The sequence below is a fragment of the Pseudorca crassidens genome, chromosome 19 (genome assembly GCF_039906515.1).
Source record: "Pseudorca crassidens isolate mPseCra1 chromosome 19, mPseCra1.hap1, whole genome shotgun sequence".
Lineage (NCBI taxonomy): Eukaryota > Metazoa > Chordata > Mammalia > Artiodactyla > Delphinidae > Pseudorca > Pseudorca crassidens.
Window position 1 is genome coordinate 39,921,532 of NC_090314.1, and position 13,536 is coordinate 39,935,067.

The 13,536-nt window shown below is 59.9% G+C and overlaps 1 protein-coding gene across 20 annotated transcripts in view; it reads right to left on the reverse strand.

The window, feature by feature from the left end:
- Positions 1–13,536, reverse strand: part of CACNA1G (calcium voltage-gated channel subunit alpha1 G) — a 62,735-nt gene that overhangs the window by 11,834 nt on the left and 37,365 nt on the right. For 7 of the 20 annotated variants that reach the window (XM_067716341.1, XM_067716327.1, XM_067716339.1 and 4 more), the window contains 9 exons: positions 12,610–12,710; positions 12,265–12,388; positions 10,371–10,439; positions 10,051–10,235; positions 9,112–9,238; positions 7,546–7,671; positions 6,892–6,981; positions 5,881–6,094; positions 4,068–4,121 (listed from right to left, as the gene is read on the reverse strand). In XM_067716341.1, the coding sequence (XP_067572442.1) occupies positions 4,068–4,121; positions 5,881–6,094; positions 6,892–6,981; positions 7,546–7,671; positions 9,112–9,238; positions 10,051–10,235; positions 10,371–10,439; positions 12,265–12,388; positions 12,610–12,710 (1,090 nt within the window). The remainder of the gene's footprint in view (positions 1–4,067; positions 4,122–5,880; positions 6,095–6,891; positions 6,982–7,545; positions 7,672–9,111; positions 9,239–10,050; positions 10,236–10,370; positions 10,440–12,264; positions 12,389–12,609; positions 12,711–13,536) is intronic. The other 13 variants (XM_067716342.1, XM_067716336.1, XM_067716329.1 and 10 more) reach the window with 3 other exon arrangements.

Here is a 13,536-nt window from a genome sequence, read left to right on the forward strand (position 1 = left end):
CAGGTCCCAGACAGCCCTTCCCCCTCAGGAGGTCTAGGGCGGAAGCCAGCGAGCCGGGGCTGCAGCCTCTGAGGACTGTGCCAGGGGCGGCAGGAAGCTTTGGGCTCAGGCCAGCTTGGTTATAACTGTCCTTTCCCATGCAGGACTATTAACAGAGAGGTAAACTGAGGCGGGGAGCGGCCTGGGTGGGCCCCCACCAAAGGCCAAAGGCAGAAGAGTACCCAAGAGCTGCCCGTCCAGCCTCACCAGATGCCACGCACCAGCATCGGCCTTGAGGTGTGGATAACCGAGAGGCAGAGAGCCCCAAGTGTTCTGGTGCACCGTACGGCGCGTTGGGCCATATTTCTGTTTCCAGAGATGGGCCAGTCAACTGTGGCTTTGTTTGCTCAGGCAGCCCTCCCGGCCCCCAGGGGAATGGGGGTGGAGCGGCTGGGGTCAGGGGACAGCAGGAGGCCACAGGTCATCCACACAGCGATGCTATCGTGGAGGGTGACTGGGCGAGCCAGCCTCTTCCTTCCTTCCTTCGGTACCCACAGAACCAGAGGGCGCTAGGCGCCCAGCCGTGCCTTAGCAGCTGGAACTCTCTCTCTGCATTGACCTCCATAAGTGCCAGAAGCACCCGATCCCATTATGCTAAACTAGGGACGGAGAATTAACTGAAATGTTTGAACACAATTAGGTTAGAAAGAGTGGCTCATTACTAGCCCCGTTATTAGCTGAGACAATGCAGAGGAGAGGTTGGGAGAGTCCCCCCCCCTCCCCTGTCACCCCAGTCTGACTGTGTTGGCAGCCCCAGGCCAGATGGAGCTGCTGTCACCACCTCCTGGCCTTGCTCTAGGAGTCTGAGGAGCGGGTGGAGGCCCAGAGGGAAGGTGGGGGCAGGACGACTGAAGCAGGACATCTGTTCACAGAGACCGGTCCCAGGCCCTTGAGGTCTGTCCAGAGCCCTTCTACCCTCGGCCTGGACCCCAGACCAGCAGGTGCCCAGGCTGCCAGAAATCCCCCCATTAGAGCACAGGTCCAAAGAGTACCAGGGCCGACCTGATAAGCGTCTCCTCCGCCAAACCTTTTGCTTTACAGCGGGAGAGAAGGAGGCCCGTCAAAAAGTGAGTTATCTACACGTTGGGAGGCAGCAACGGAGCCGGGACCTGAACTCCCAGCCCCAGTCCCTCACCAGCTGCCAGGTGGGTTTAGACACAAAGCCTTGGGGCTTCGGCCCGGAGGGTGCCGTCGAAGAGTTTGCCCAAAGGCTCTTGTTGCTGGGCTCTGAACGATGCCACGCCCCTTTTGCTCCCGGACCTGGGTTCTACAGGCAAGCACCTGGGCTCAGAGAAGAAACTGAGAACCCCTGGGAGGAGCCTCGGGTGGGTGTGCTGCTCTGACAGCTCCAGCTGTAGCCCAGGAGGGGCCTTGACCAGTGGTCACTGGCACGTCGGCAGCCCTGGCCCCATCTCCCTGCCTCCTACCAGTATGAGCCGCCTTAGGTGGAGAAAATACCAGAGTCAGACAGCAGGGAGAAGGGCACCCCTAGGACTGCCCAGCCCCCAGTCAGGGGCGGGAGCAGAGGAGAGGTGCAGTAGGGGGTGCAAGGCTGTGAGTGAGAACCACAGGCACAGTGAGTTAGTAGGGGTCCCCGGGAGCGCAAGGCACAGCCAGGGCGGAGGGTTTGCAAAGGAGTGTGGTGGGGCTAGGAGGAAGGCAGGGGTCACTCCCAGGGACACAGGCCCCCATGACAGAGGCCACCTTCAGCTGCTATAGCCAGGCCCGATCAGTGGGTCCTGACGGAAGGAGAGAGGGTGAGTGGAGGTAGGTGCCCCAGGAGGCCGAGGGGAGCAGAGCTGGTGCTGGAGGCTGAGTGATCGCTTGAGGCTGCCTTGCTTGCGTGGCAGCCCCGGTCTCTCCTTCCACCTGGAAGCTGGGCTGGACCCAGGTGTCTGGTCAGGACCATTTTTCTGATAATCAAAGACTCTTCCCTTCTGCCTTTCCCTGGGATATGCCTGCTCCGCCTCTGCTGGGGGCAGCACAGGGTGGGAGTGGTGCTGGCAGGGGGGTATGGTCACGTGTTTGATTCCAGCAGCCCCGGACTGGAGGGTGTGATTTCATCCCCATCACACCATTGGGTAGACTGAGGCACTATCATCGCCACCCCCTGCGAGCTGATTGGAGATGCAGACGCTCGGGTCCTACCCTGGACCACTCTGTGAGAATCTCTAAGGTGGGGCTCAGTGGGGAATCTGTGTTTTTATATGTCCTCTGGGTGATTCTCAGGCACGGTGAAATCTGAAAAGCTCTAGTGTGGACCACACAGAACACAAGGTTTGGGAAAGAGGAATATGGGGTGATGTGAGCCCTTGCTTGGGGTCTCTGAGTCTTCCTTACCAGCTGGAAGGGTAAGACACTGTTGTAACCAGTGTACATACCTGCCTGTGCCAACAGGAGCATGGCAGAATACCCCCGGAAGCGGGGGTGCAGTGTGAGAGTAAGGAGAGTGTTTAGCATTAAGTGGGTGTGTCAGGAGAACGGCCTCGGGGGCCACGGGAATCTGCACGGGTTGATTCTTGGGGGAGAAGCCTCTGCGGGCCAGCCCTGTGGTATCCTGGCCTGAGTGTGTATGTGCAGACACGTCAGCCTACAGACCAGGTGAACCCGTAAGGGAAAAGCTGAAGGCCACGTCCCCTCACCCTCCTCTCACTCCCTAACACACCAGGGACTCACAGTACAGACTGACTCTGAGATGTGGGGCCCAGGCAATCCAGACACAAAGCAGCTAGAGCCTCCTGAGCCCACAGATGGTCTCTCAATGCCAAACATCATAGCTCAGCACCGCGGGGACAGGAGATATCGACCCACCCGGGGCCTCAGGGGTGACCTCTCAAATGGCAGCTCAGGGGGTCCCCTTTGATCAGGCAGCCCAGCACCACAGGGCAGCGTCTGCTGGAGCCAGGCTCCTGGGGGAATGCAGAAAAGTGGAGGAAGGTACAGCCCATGGTTCCCAGCCTGGAGTCCCAGTCCCTCAGCCGCCGGAGGGGGCAGCCACGTGCGGGTCCTTAGCTTCTTCTCAATATTTCTAAAGGCTTATAAGAAGTCAGATGCCTGTGCTGAGACCCCACAAGCTAATTTAATGGCAAAATGCTCTTTCTTTGCTATCGTTCAGTGCGAAAGCTTCAGCAGCTCAGAAGCTCTGATTGGCAATTAGATGTGCCGTCGATTAATAAAAACGGTGAAACAAAGTCATAATTGAAGTGCTCTCAACTTCAATGACAGTCTTTTAAAATGTGGGGTCTGTTGGGGGAGATGACAAGGGGGGCCCACGGGGATGAACAGGTTGGGAACCGCTGGGTGGAGACATCAGAGGGTGTAACGAGGCGCCACAACTCTGTCACAGATTCTCAAAACCTCTGAACCTCTGTCTGGGGGCTGTGTTGGGAGGGCAGGGGCCAAAGGACCAGGGGAGGACAGGCAGAACCAGGAAGGCCTTCCCAGGGACACGGCTCTCAAAGAGAATGACCCAACTCACGCCCAAATCTTTGGCTTTTGGGGGAGAAGCATGTGGCTAACTCGGGCCTTTGACTCCTAATTCCTGCTGTTCGTAGCGATGACGTGGCCACTGCAATTACTTGACCATTAATGAGTCTGTTCAATTATTCATCGTTACATTTTTAAAACAAATCCGCTCCTTCTCTGCTCCTCTTATCCTGTTCGCTTGGATCAAAGTATCCCCTTCGGACAAAAGGAGGCAGGAGAGATTGCCGCTCTGATAATCGAACAGTGTGACCTGGGAGGAGGTGGCAGGGGGCTGGGAGCTCGGGCCTCGGAAGCCTGGCCAGACAAGGAGCGTCCACCAAGAGAAGCTGGATGGAGGGGTGTGCTAAGGCCCTCACCTCCTGTCCAGCTAGCACAGGCCTACGGGATGCCATGGAGCCCGGCACCCCAGGGACCCTTAGCCCTCACCCTGAGAGGACAGAATCAGTGAGCCATGGAGAGGGAGCAAAGAGGATGCCGGCACGCATGAGGCGGGCCTGACTGCCCGGGCCACACCCTGGAACCCACAACCCCAGACGCAGTACCTGGCGCCGCGCTGGCTGAGCTGCCGGAAGCAATTACATCGTCCAGCATTAGATCTAAAAGAACGAAACACGACATCGGTCACTGGCCGGACCAGGTGGGCTGGGCAGGGCCCCCTCAGCAGCTTGCTCCCCCTGGGCTCTGACCCTCACTCTTCCTGTGAATAGGGCGTGCTGAGCAAGGGTGGCTCGTCCTGAGCGCCAGCCCCAGACTCGGGCACAGCTCATCAGGGTCACAGGGGCAGGGAGTCGGAGGCATGGGGAGGGGAGGAAGCCTGTCCTCAGAACAGATGTCCACTCCTACCCGTGCTGCGGCCTCAGCAGCACCTGAGAAGGCTGCAGACCCCGGAAGGGGAGCCAGCTGGTCAGGCAGGGCCACGGGTGCCTCCTGCCAAAAGAGTTCCATCTGCAGATGTCCTGCCGAGAGGGCAGACTGCAAGGAGGGGCGGCGTGGGAGCATGGCTGCCGGGGGCAGTGCGCCTGCTCAGCCTCAGCGGTCCACAGGGAGCCAAGATGGGGCCCCTAGCCCAGATCTGCTGCCCAGAGGCCAGTGTCCCCGCCCCGCCCACTGGAGCAGCCCCGCCTCTCACAGGGAGCGTGGGCTCTGTCCCACCCAACCTCCCCCACACCCCCCTACAGCCCTCCCCTCACTCCAGGTGCCTTCACAGGTGGCAGGAGATAGAGCCAGGGGCTGAGGGGGGCACCGCAGCCCCCCACCCTCTTGGTAGTACTCACATTTCAACAAACCAAAGGGAAAACTCAGAGCACCTCATGGATCTTATCGGCATAAGAAAGACGGTTGTGAAAGGGTAGAGAGAGGAGGGGAAACCCACAGACCAAACAGAGGCAGACACACAAAGGCCTTGAGAAACCCACACATAAAGACACTTAGAGAGACGTGGGCAGTGACTGAGAGAGAGTCCCACAGATTGTCGAGTACCAGACAGAGAGGCAGGAGTCCTGCAGACGGGGAGGGGAGCCAAGTGCAGACACATCTGCAGACACAGGGGGAGACAACAGGACCCGCACGCCTGTCACCCCTCGCGTCCTCCCTGGAATCTGGGTGTCTTTCGCTTAGCCTCGGCCCGCCCACTGGCATGAGAGTGTGAGGAGGGAGGGGGTGGGGGCCTCACCCGGCTAATGGCAAGAGATATTGGAGATCCAAGGTGAGCGGCTGAAGGGTCTAAGTCCAGAGCGTCATGACCTTAGAGTTCCTGTGACCTCAGACCTTCCCTGAGCTGAGGGAGTATTTTTGTACCGCTTGGCAAAAAAAAAGGACAGTCGGGAAGCCAGGGAGTTTTTCTGGAGATAGGGAGGAAGGAGGGGTCTGGGGTTTGCTCACGCCACGGTCCATCTGTAGGTTCTGCTGAGGCCTTGCCCAGCAGCTACAGACACTGGGTCGCCACAGGATGAAGATGCTTGCTCGCCAGCGCTGGGGCAGGCAAGGCTGGCACTTGGGCCAAGCCCGGGGTCAATGGGCACTGGCACGGGGCAAGGCGGCAGGATTTTCATCCCATGAGGCTCCTCTCAGAGTCGAGCTGGGAGGGACCGTGCATCAGCTCCCACCTGGCATCATCTGGGGAGCACAATGCTGAGACCGGGAGCCCCGCAGGGGGGTAGCTCCCCTGCCCTCACAGGGCTGAACTGGTCTGCTTCATGCAGGCTCTAGAGGCTGACATGCTCTCGAGGGGAAGGGGGAGGGGAGGGGGTGGGAGCATCTTCTCCCTGCCCCAGCCCCAGCCCCTAGCCCCTAGCCCCCTACAGTCGCAAGGCCAAGGTCAAGTACGACTCAGAGAGATGTGGAAAGACTACCGACCAGCCATCTGCTTCTCCTTACTCCTTCTCTTTTTCTCCAATCTCCGTAGACGCTTCTCCTCCCGCCGCCGGGCCTCCTCCTCCTCCTGGTGCTGCCGACACTTGTGGAAGTTCTCCACCACCACGCCCACGAACATGTTCAGGACAAAGAAGGCCACGATGAGCAGGAACGAGATGAAGTACAGCAGCATCCAGGGGTTGTGGTTCATGATGGGCTGGTGGGGAGCAGGAAGGACAAAGTGGAGATATTAGCGCAAGGGTAACTGTCACAGGTGCTGCCCTACAGCCTGCGTTCCTTAAGACAGGGCCTGCGCACTCAGTTACGCAGACCCAGCAGGTGATGTAAAGGAATGATGTGGGTTTGGTGTTAGGCAGTAGGGAAAGGTGGGGACTGTGGCTAAATATAGAGAGTGGATGTTCTATCCAAAAGGGGCAGCTGCTTCTTTGATTCAGCTGACTCCTGCCCTTCAGGAATTCAAGCCCAGTGTTTCCAGATCTTTGGACTTCTCCTGAGCAGGCCCAAATCCAGATTTTCATGTAAAATTTGTCAATTTTTTTTTTTTTTTTTGCATTACGCGGGCCTCTCACTGCTGTGGCCTCTCCCGCTGCGGAGCACAGGCTCCGACGTGTAGGCTCAGCGGCCATGGCTCACGGGCCCAGCCGCTCCGCGGCATGTGGGATCCTCCCGGACCAGGGCACGAACCCGCGTCCCCTGCATCAGCAGGCGGACTCTCAACCACTGCGCCACCAGGGAAGCCCACATTTGTCAATTTCTAACTGCTTACCACTAATTCAAAAAGTTTTAAATATGTTGCAAGCCAATAAAGCATGACCGGATTTGCCCGCAGGCCACCAGTTAACAGCCTCTGCTGTAAGAGGTGATGCCGCTTGGATGGCGTTTTGCCAACCTGCCTTGCTGTCTTTCTGTCCAAGCCTACGCCCATCACACCTGGAGTTGGCCCACGGTGAGTGACCTGAGCGCAAAGATGGATCCTGCCCACCTCAGCCCTACCTGCTGGTCCACACCGACAGCGTCCAGCCCATCGTACATGATATCCACCCAGCCGTCCTTAGAGGCCAGCACGAACAGGGACATTAGGGCCTGCGGGGGGGGGAGGAAAGGACCACTTGAAACCTAGGATGCGTGGTCAAGCCACCCACCACTTCCACCCAAAGCACCTCCTGGCAGTAGCTCGGGGACCCTAGGCCTTCGGAGTCACGCTCCAGGCCCCGGGAGAGCTCTCTTTCCCAAGTCTCCCTGGCTGCTCTGAAGCCGGAAGAGCCGTGGGAGATGACCTCAGCCAGGTAGAGCAAGGGACCCCAGGGTCCTGGAAATCCGGAAACCAAAACCAGGGTGGGGCAGGGAAATAAACCAGCAATGCTGAGCGAGCTATTTCATTTTCTACATTTCTGTTTCTGTGAATGTGGAGTGAGAAATAGAATCATCTTGACAATATGCCTGCACCTTGTACCATGCTAAACAAATACACACCTCATCGCACTGTATCCTCACTGCTCCCCGCCAAGGAGATCCCATTAGGACCCATTCACTAGCTGATGAGACAGAGGCGGGCCAGTTGCCCTGCATGCATCACTAAGCATGGAATTGTGTCCTCCCCAGACTCCTGCCACCACTCCCACCTCCACCTTGCAGCCTGGGGCTCACCTGGCCGAGGTTGTCAAAGTTGTACTTGTGCCGGACCCACCGGTAACTGGCCTCAGCACAGTCTGACTTGTTAGTGATGTTCCTGGTGTCCTCGCCCTGGCACACGAAGAACTTCCCTTTGAAGAGCTGAACACACACATACCCGGAGACAGAGAGAAGTGAGCTGTGAGCACAGCAAGCCCAGACCAGCCCTGGGGCTTAAGAGCTCTGGGCACGCCCTGGGTGAGGGCCAGGAGCTCGGTCAGGTCAGAGAAACCCTGACAGGAGCCTCCCCTGCAGGCACCCCTTTCTCGGGGCTCCTTGGAGCAGAGGCCCTGGAGAGGAAGGAAAGGTCCTTGGGGAGGGCACTGGGAAAGGGTGGAAGGAGGGGAACAGTCATTCACTTTCTACAAAGGGGGAGGCCCGTGATTCTCCAAGTGGGGCCCCTGGACCAGCCTCATGAGCACCATCTGGGAATGTACTCCAAAGTACAAATTCTCAGGACCACCCCCAACCCAGCGAGGCAGGCACTCTAGGGGTGGGCCGAGGGATCTGGATTAATGGACCCCACTTAACAGATGAGGAAAACCGAGGCTCAGAGAAGTAAATTCACTCATTAAGGCCATACAACCAGTAGGTGGTGGAAACGGGGCCCGAGCTCAGGTCTTTCCGACTGGAAAGCTCACCCTCACTCCAGAACAGACAAGGCTATGACTGTGGGGAAGGGATTTGAGGGACAGGAGGACCAGGGGGCCTAAGTAGGCCAAAAGTAAGGGAAGGGGAAGGGGCACCACGCAGCCCTGGCAAACGTACACCAGACTGGTCTCTAGAGCCGGAGGATTCGAGGGAACACAAGAATACCCCGTCCCCAGGGCAGAGTGGATACCCCAAGGAGCCAAAGGAAGGGATAGGGGTGGGGGTGGCCACCCAGGAGCTCCCTCTGGCCCGACAGCAGCCATCTACGCTGCAGCTGAAACATCTGGAGCCTTGGGCGAGGCGGGTGCTCCGGAAGAGCAGGACGGAGGGGCTCCCCTGGCTCCCGGAGGCGCCGGCTGAATCCTGCAGGCAGCTCCCTTTCTTTTTCCTCCAAAGCCAAGTTCCCTCCCTGGGACAGAGGCCAAGTTTCCCCAGCAGCCCCCACTTCCTGCCTCGTCTGGGGTCTGCACCCGCCTGCCTGCCAGCTCCCTGCTAACCTGGCCCAGCTGCCTGGGCCCTGGATCCCCGGGCCTGGCCTGCAGCCCACCCGCTCCAGCAGGGAAGGAAGGGAGGGGATCCCTGAGCAGACTGTGGGCCAAGGCCAGCGTCTGCGCTTGGAGTGGCGCGTGAGAGGGCAGAGCGGCAGCCTGCGTGGGCACTGGCCAGAGCCCGAGGCCCTGTCCCCTTTGTGGCCTCTTCCAGGTTCCCAGTTTTCTCCAGAATGCCCAGGAGGCAAAGGGGCCTGAGGCCTCGGGCTTGGAGGGAAGCATCCCTATTTATTCTTCTCTGGGATAAAGGTGGCGGCGGCACCTGGAGCCACAGCACCCCGGGGCCAAGAGGAAGGCTACTCCTCAGGTTTCTGCTGACAGCTGGCCCCAGAGCCCCACAAACCTGCACCCCCAGGATGCCAAAAATGATGAAGAAGGCGCAACAGATGACCACAATGTTGCCAATGGGCTTCAGCGAGGACATCAGCGTTTCCACCACCAGCTTCAGCCCCTGTGCCCGACTGATTACCCTGGGGAGGGAGGGAGGGGGGTAAGAGGGGTTCCCGGCTCAGACGCTCCCTTGCCCCTTGCCCTGCTTGCCACTCCCTCCCATCTTGGCTCACTTGTCCCCATCCTGGGCTCTAGTGGAGGGAAGAGGTTGACACTCTGGGCTTACAGTGCAGACACCCCCCACCCACCCCCAGACCTCCACCTCCACTGCCAGGATGTCAAAGGATTACCTGATGGGGCTGGGGTGCTGATTCAACCCAGGGATGCAGTGTGTTGTGGGGATGGGGAGATAAACTTGTGCGGAGCACGTAGAGGGCAGGCAGGGACGGAAGGGGTGGGGAGGTGGGTCATCACAGCCAGGAAAACCCTTGCTGGTCAGTCAGTATCCACCCCGTTCACATTCCCACCCACGGAAATTCCCGACTCTGGGTAGGGGTCGGGGTGACTGCCTTATTGGTGAGATCCCCTGCTACAAGTGTTACCTGGACCTGGCGGGTAGTCCCTGGGATTGGGGGGGGAAAGGGGGAAAGCAGGAAAGTCTGTCACTTCACGGGGAAGGCCAAGTGTCACCCCTGAGGGTTCCACCCAAGGGAGAGCTGCAGCTGAAGGATGTGAGGGTCCTGCCTATGGCCACTTGTACTGTGCCCTGCAGGAGTGTGTCACGTGGCGGGGGTCACTGAGGGGGGTGCCTGTGGAGGGAGACTGCCGGGGCCGCAGTTAAACCCAGTGAGAAGCGGTGTCTGGAGTGGGGGACAGGGCTCCCTGTGGGGTCGCAGGCAGGAAGCAGGGGCAGGTGGGGCGCTGGCCGTCGGGGTGTGCCTGCCCAGGGCACCTGAGCGGGCGCAGGGTTCGCAGCAGCCGAAGCACCCTCAGCATGCCGAGGATCTTGGTGCCGCTGTCGGAGACCATGGACACCAGGATGTCGATGATGGAGATGAGCACCAGCAGGCCATCCAGAACGTTCCAGCTGCTGCGCAGGTAGGCCTGCTCCCCGAAGCACCAGCCCAGCGCCACCACCTGAGGACGCCCGGGCGTCACCGGCACTGCCGCCTCCCTGCAGTCAGTCCCCAGCCCTGCCCTCCATTTGTGACCCAGGCTCTCCACCCCCACCGAGCGCCAGATGGCTCCAAACCAACGCCGACCCCACGTCACCTTCACTGTCATCTCAGCCAGAAAGACTGCGGTGAAGATGTAATTGGAGAGGGTCAGGAAGATGCGTTCCTGTAAGAGAGAGCGGACAGGTGTCGCCACTGGGACCCCCTCCTCGGGCCATGTCTGCTCTGCACACGGAAGCCAGGAGCTGCCTCCAATGTCTGACTCAGAACGAACCCCCCACTCTCCCCAGCAAAGCAGACAATCTCCTTCCTGCTCTCCCCCCCCCCCGCCACTCAGACACACACACACACACACACACACACACGGAGAAGGCGTCAAGCCCCGACTCACTTGCAGCTCTGGCCACAGTCCCACTCTTGCCCCTGAACAGAACTGCCCCCCCCACTACCTCCCGGAGCGGCCTTGAGGGGAAAGTGCTTCCCACCGCAGTGCTGTCATCTGAGCCCCGTATCGCAGGCCCTATTCATCAATTCCTTTCTTAAAACTGGAGCAGGATTTAGCTTGATCTCTTGACGCCCCATCCTACTCTCCTCTGCTCCACGCACTGGCTTTCCTGCTGTGCCCCAGAAATGGAGCCGCAGGGCAAGCTGGGGGCCTGAGTACAGGCTGTGCGTCCCCAGGCACCATATTTATGCCAGGCATAGGGTGAAGCAGGGCAGGAAAGAAGGCGACCCAATCCCCTGATATCTGTGGGCTGATTCCATCGTTGGGTGGCCAAGAGAGGGGTGTAGAGAGCTAGAGAGGCGGCGGCAGGCAAAGTGTGAGTGTCAGAGGGAGTGAGAAGCAGCGAAAGGGGAGAGGGAGAAGCACGCACGTGACAGAGCTAGAGATGGAGGGGCTGAGTGGGAAGGTGGGGGAGAGACGTGGCCACAGTGAGCTCTGAGGCAGGGCCCTGGGCAGGAGGCAGATGAGGGGGCCAGTGTGATCAGCCACGTTTGCTCCAGAGGTGGGGGTCCCCGGTGCTGTGCTCTCTCACCTATTCCCAGGCTGGCCCTCCACTCCCCAGGCTCCCTTCACCACCACCACCACCCGCCCCCCACACTGGCCTGGCTGGAGCCCACCCTAATGGAAAACAGAAGCCCCAGAAATGTCGAAAACTGAACAATGGTATGCGAGGCAGCAAGAAGGGGCGGAGACCACCTCCAAGCTAGTGGTGAAAGATGCCAGGAGGGGCAGCAGAGCCCCCCACCCTTCTAGGACCTGGATCGCTGTGGGGCGACAGGCTGCGATGCCAGGCTGGGGAGAGACAGCTCCCAGGACCGGCTGGGCCCATCCTGAAGAGGTCAGGCCCGGGGAAGTATGTCCAGATGCGCCGGCCCATGGCCTCTCCTCTCCTTCCGAGGAGGACTGGCAGGTTCACAGCCAAGCAGAAGTGACCAGCGGTCCTCCAAATGCCCCTGAAACCCTACTTGCCTGTGACCTGGCAGTACCCTGAGGAGCAAAGGGCAGCTTCCCTCCCCGACGTGGCACCGCCAATGGGGCAGGTTGGGCAGGATGCCTCCCCGTCAGTCACCAGGTCCTGGAGACCCTCTGCCACTCAGCCCGGCCAGGGCCAGTCTCACTGTTGGCCTCACCATGACACTCACTGACTCACATACAGGCCTCACAAGCCCCCGGCGCATGAGAGCAGGCCATCTGCAAACAGCTGGGTGCCACGAAGCTCACTTTTCCCCAGGCGAGGAGAAAGGCCCACTCCCCCAGCTGGCTACTGTGTCACAGAAGGGAAACGGAGGCCAGCGGGGGACACAGGAGGCACCCTGGGGCATCAGTTGCACGGGTTAGAGTCAGAGGGATTCCTGGCTCCCTGCCTCCGTGTCTCTCCGGGCCGCCCTGCCGCCTGGCTCGCTGAGTGCGTGCTAACCCGCTAATCCGGGAGGGCTGGGCGCCACGCAGGCGCTCAGAAGCCGCTGTGTCAGCCCCAGTGACTCACAGCACTGTGAGGGTCGATCTTGGGGCGCTCCATGGCGATGGTGATGCAGTTGAGGAAGATGATGACGAGGACCACATGGTCGAACATCTTGTGGGTGATGATTCGGTGACACAGCAGGCGGAACCTGCTCCGGGACAGAGGCAAAGGCTGAGTCGGGGGGAGCAGGAGGGGGGGACAGCAGTAAGGGGCACTGCCCCTACCCATCCTGGGCCCTCCCATCCCCAGGCCCCGCTCTCATCCTCCCCCACGTCAGGGGACACTTCTAGCATCCCTGGGATGGAGCTGCAGGAGAATTTCCCACGAGAAGGAGAGGTTGGGGTGCAGGCCAGGGACCCTCTTGCTGACCTTGACTGAGGAGGGAAGATGTAGGCAGACCAGGAGTCTCGCTCCAGGCAGCAGGCAGGGAGCCGGGCCCGGACCCACGCTCTCATCCTTTCTCCTTTGCTCTGTAGAAGGATGGCCCGGGATGTGAGCAGGGCCAGGCCTCCAAGTGCCTGATCCCTGGTTCCTCAGCGGCCCCGTGGCCCTCACGCCTGGTCTACCCTCTCCACTCTGGCCCAGCCCTATGCCTGGCTTCTCTTCCTGTATTCTTAAAACCACCGCAGCATCTCCCCAAAGCCCCCCTCAGCCCCTGAGCATGCCTCACTTCCTTCATCTCCCCAACCCCTCGCTTCCCCCGGGCTCTCCTCTCTTCCCGTCTCTGCCTCCAGCCCAGCCCCCTGCCTGCATTCCCTCCTTCCCTCCCCGGCGGGCTTGGAAGCCACATCAATTATCAGACACTGTCCCTATCACAGCTGCCTGTTCGAAGACACACCTGGCATGAGGAGACACTGGACCTTTCTCACATGCTAACCCTGGGGTCCCAGTTCCCTGAGGCCCATCCCCAGGGTTAACGGTGGTGGGGGGGGGGGTTGGGAAAAGGGTGAATGGGTAAAAGTGGGTGTGAGATCAAGGCTTGTGATGAGGTAGAGGTGAGAGAGGGGACAGAGGAGGGTATCAGTTTGGAGAGATGAGTGATGGGTCTTTCTGAGTCACAGTGGGAGGGCCATGAAAGATTCATACGCATCTGCCCGAAGCCATTCTTATCCACCAAGGATGCAGAGCTGCAGACCCAGGCGTGACAAGGATCTGGGGCTTGGTGGGACGGGCAGAGGGAGAAAGGGGCTCTTTGAAGCCTGGCTTCAGGGATGATATCCCTCGAGATCCTTGGGGCGTGCTGGTAACTCCCTGAATGCCATACAACTGGGAGGGGGTCGTCCAGTCCTGCACCAG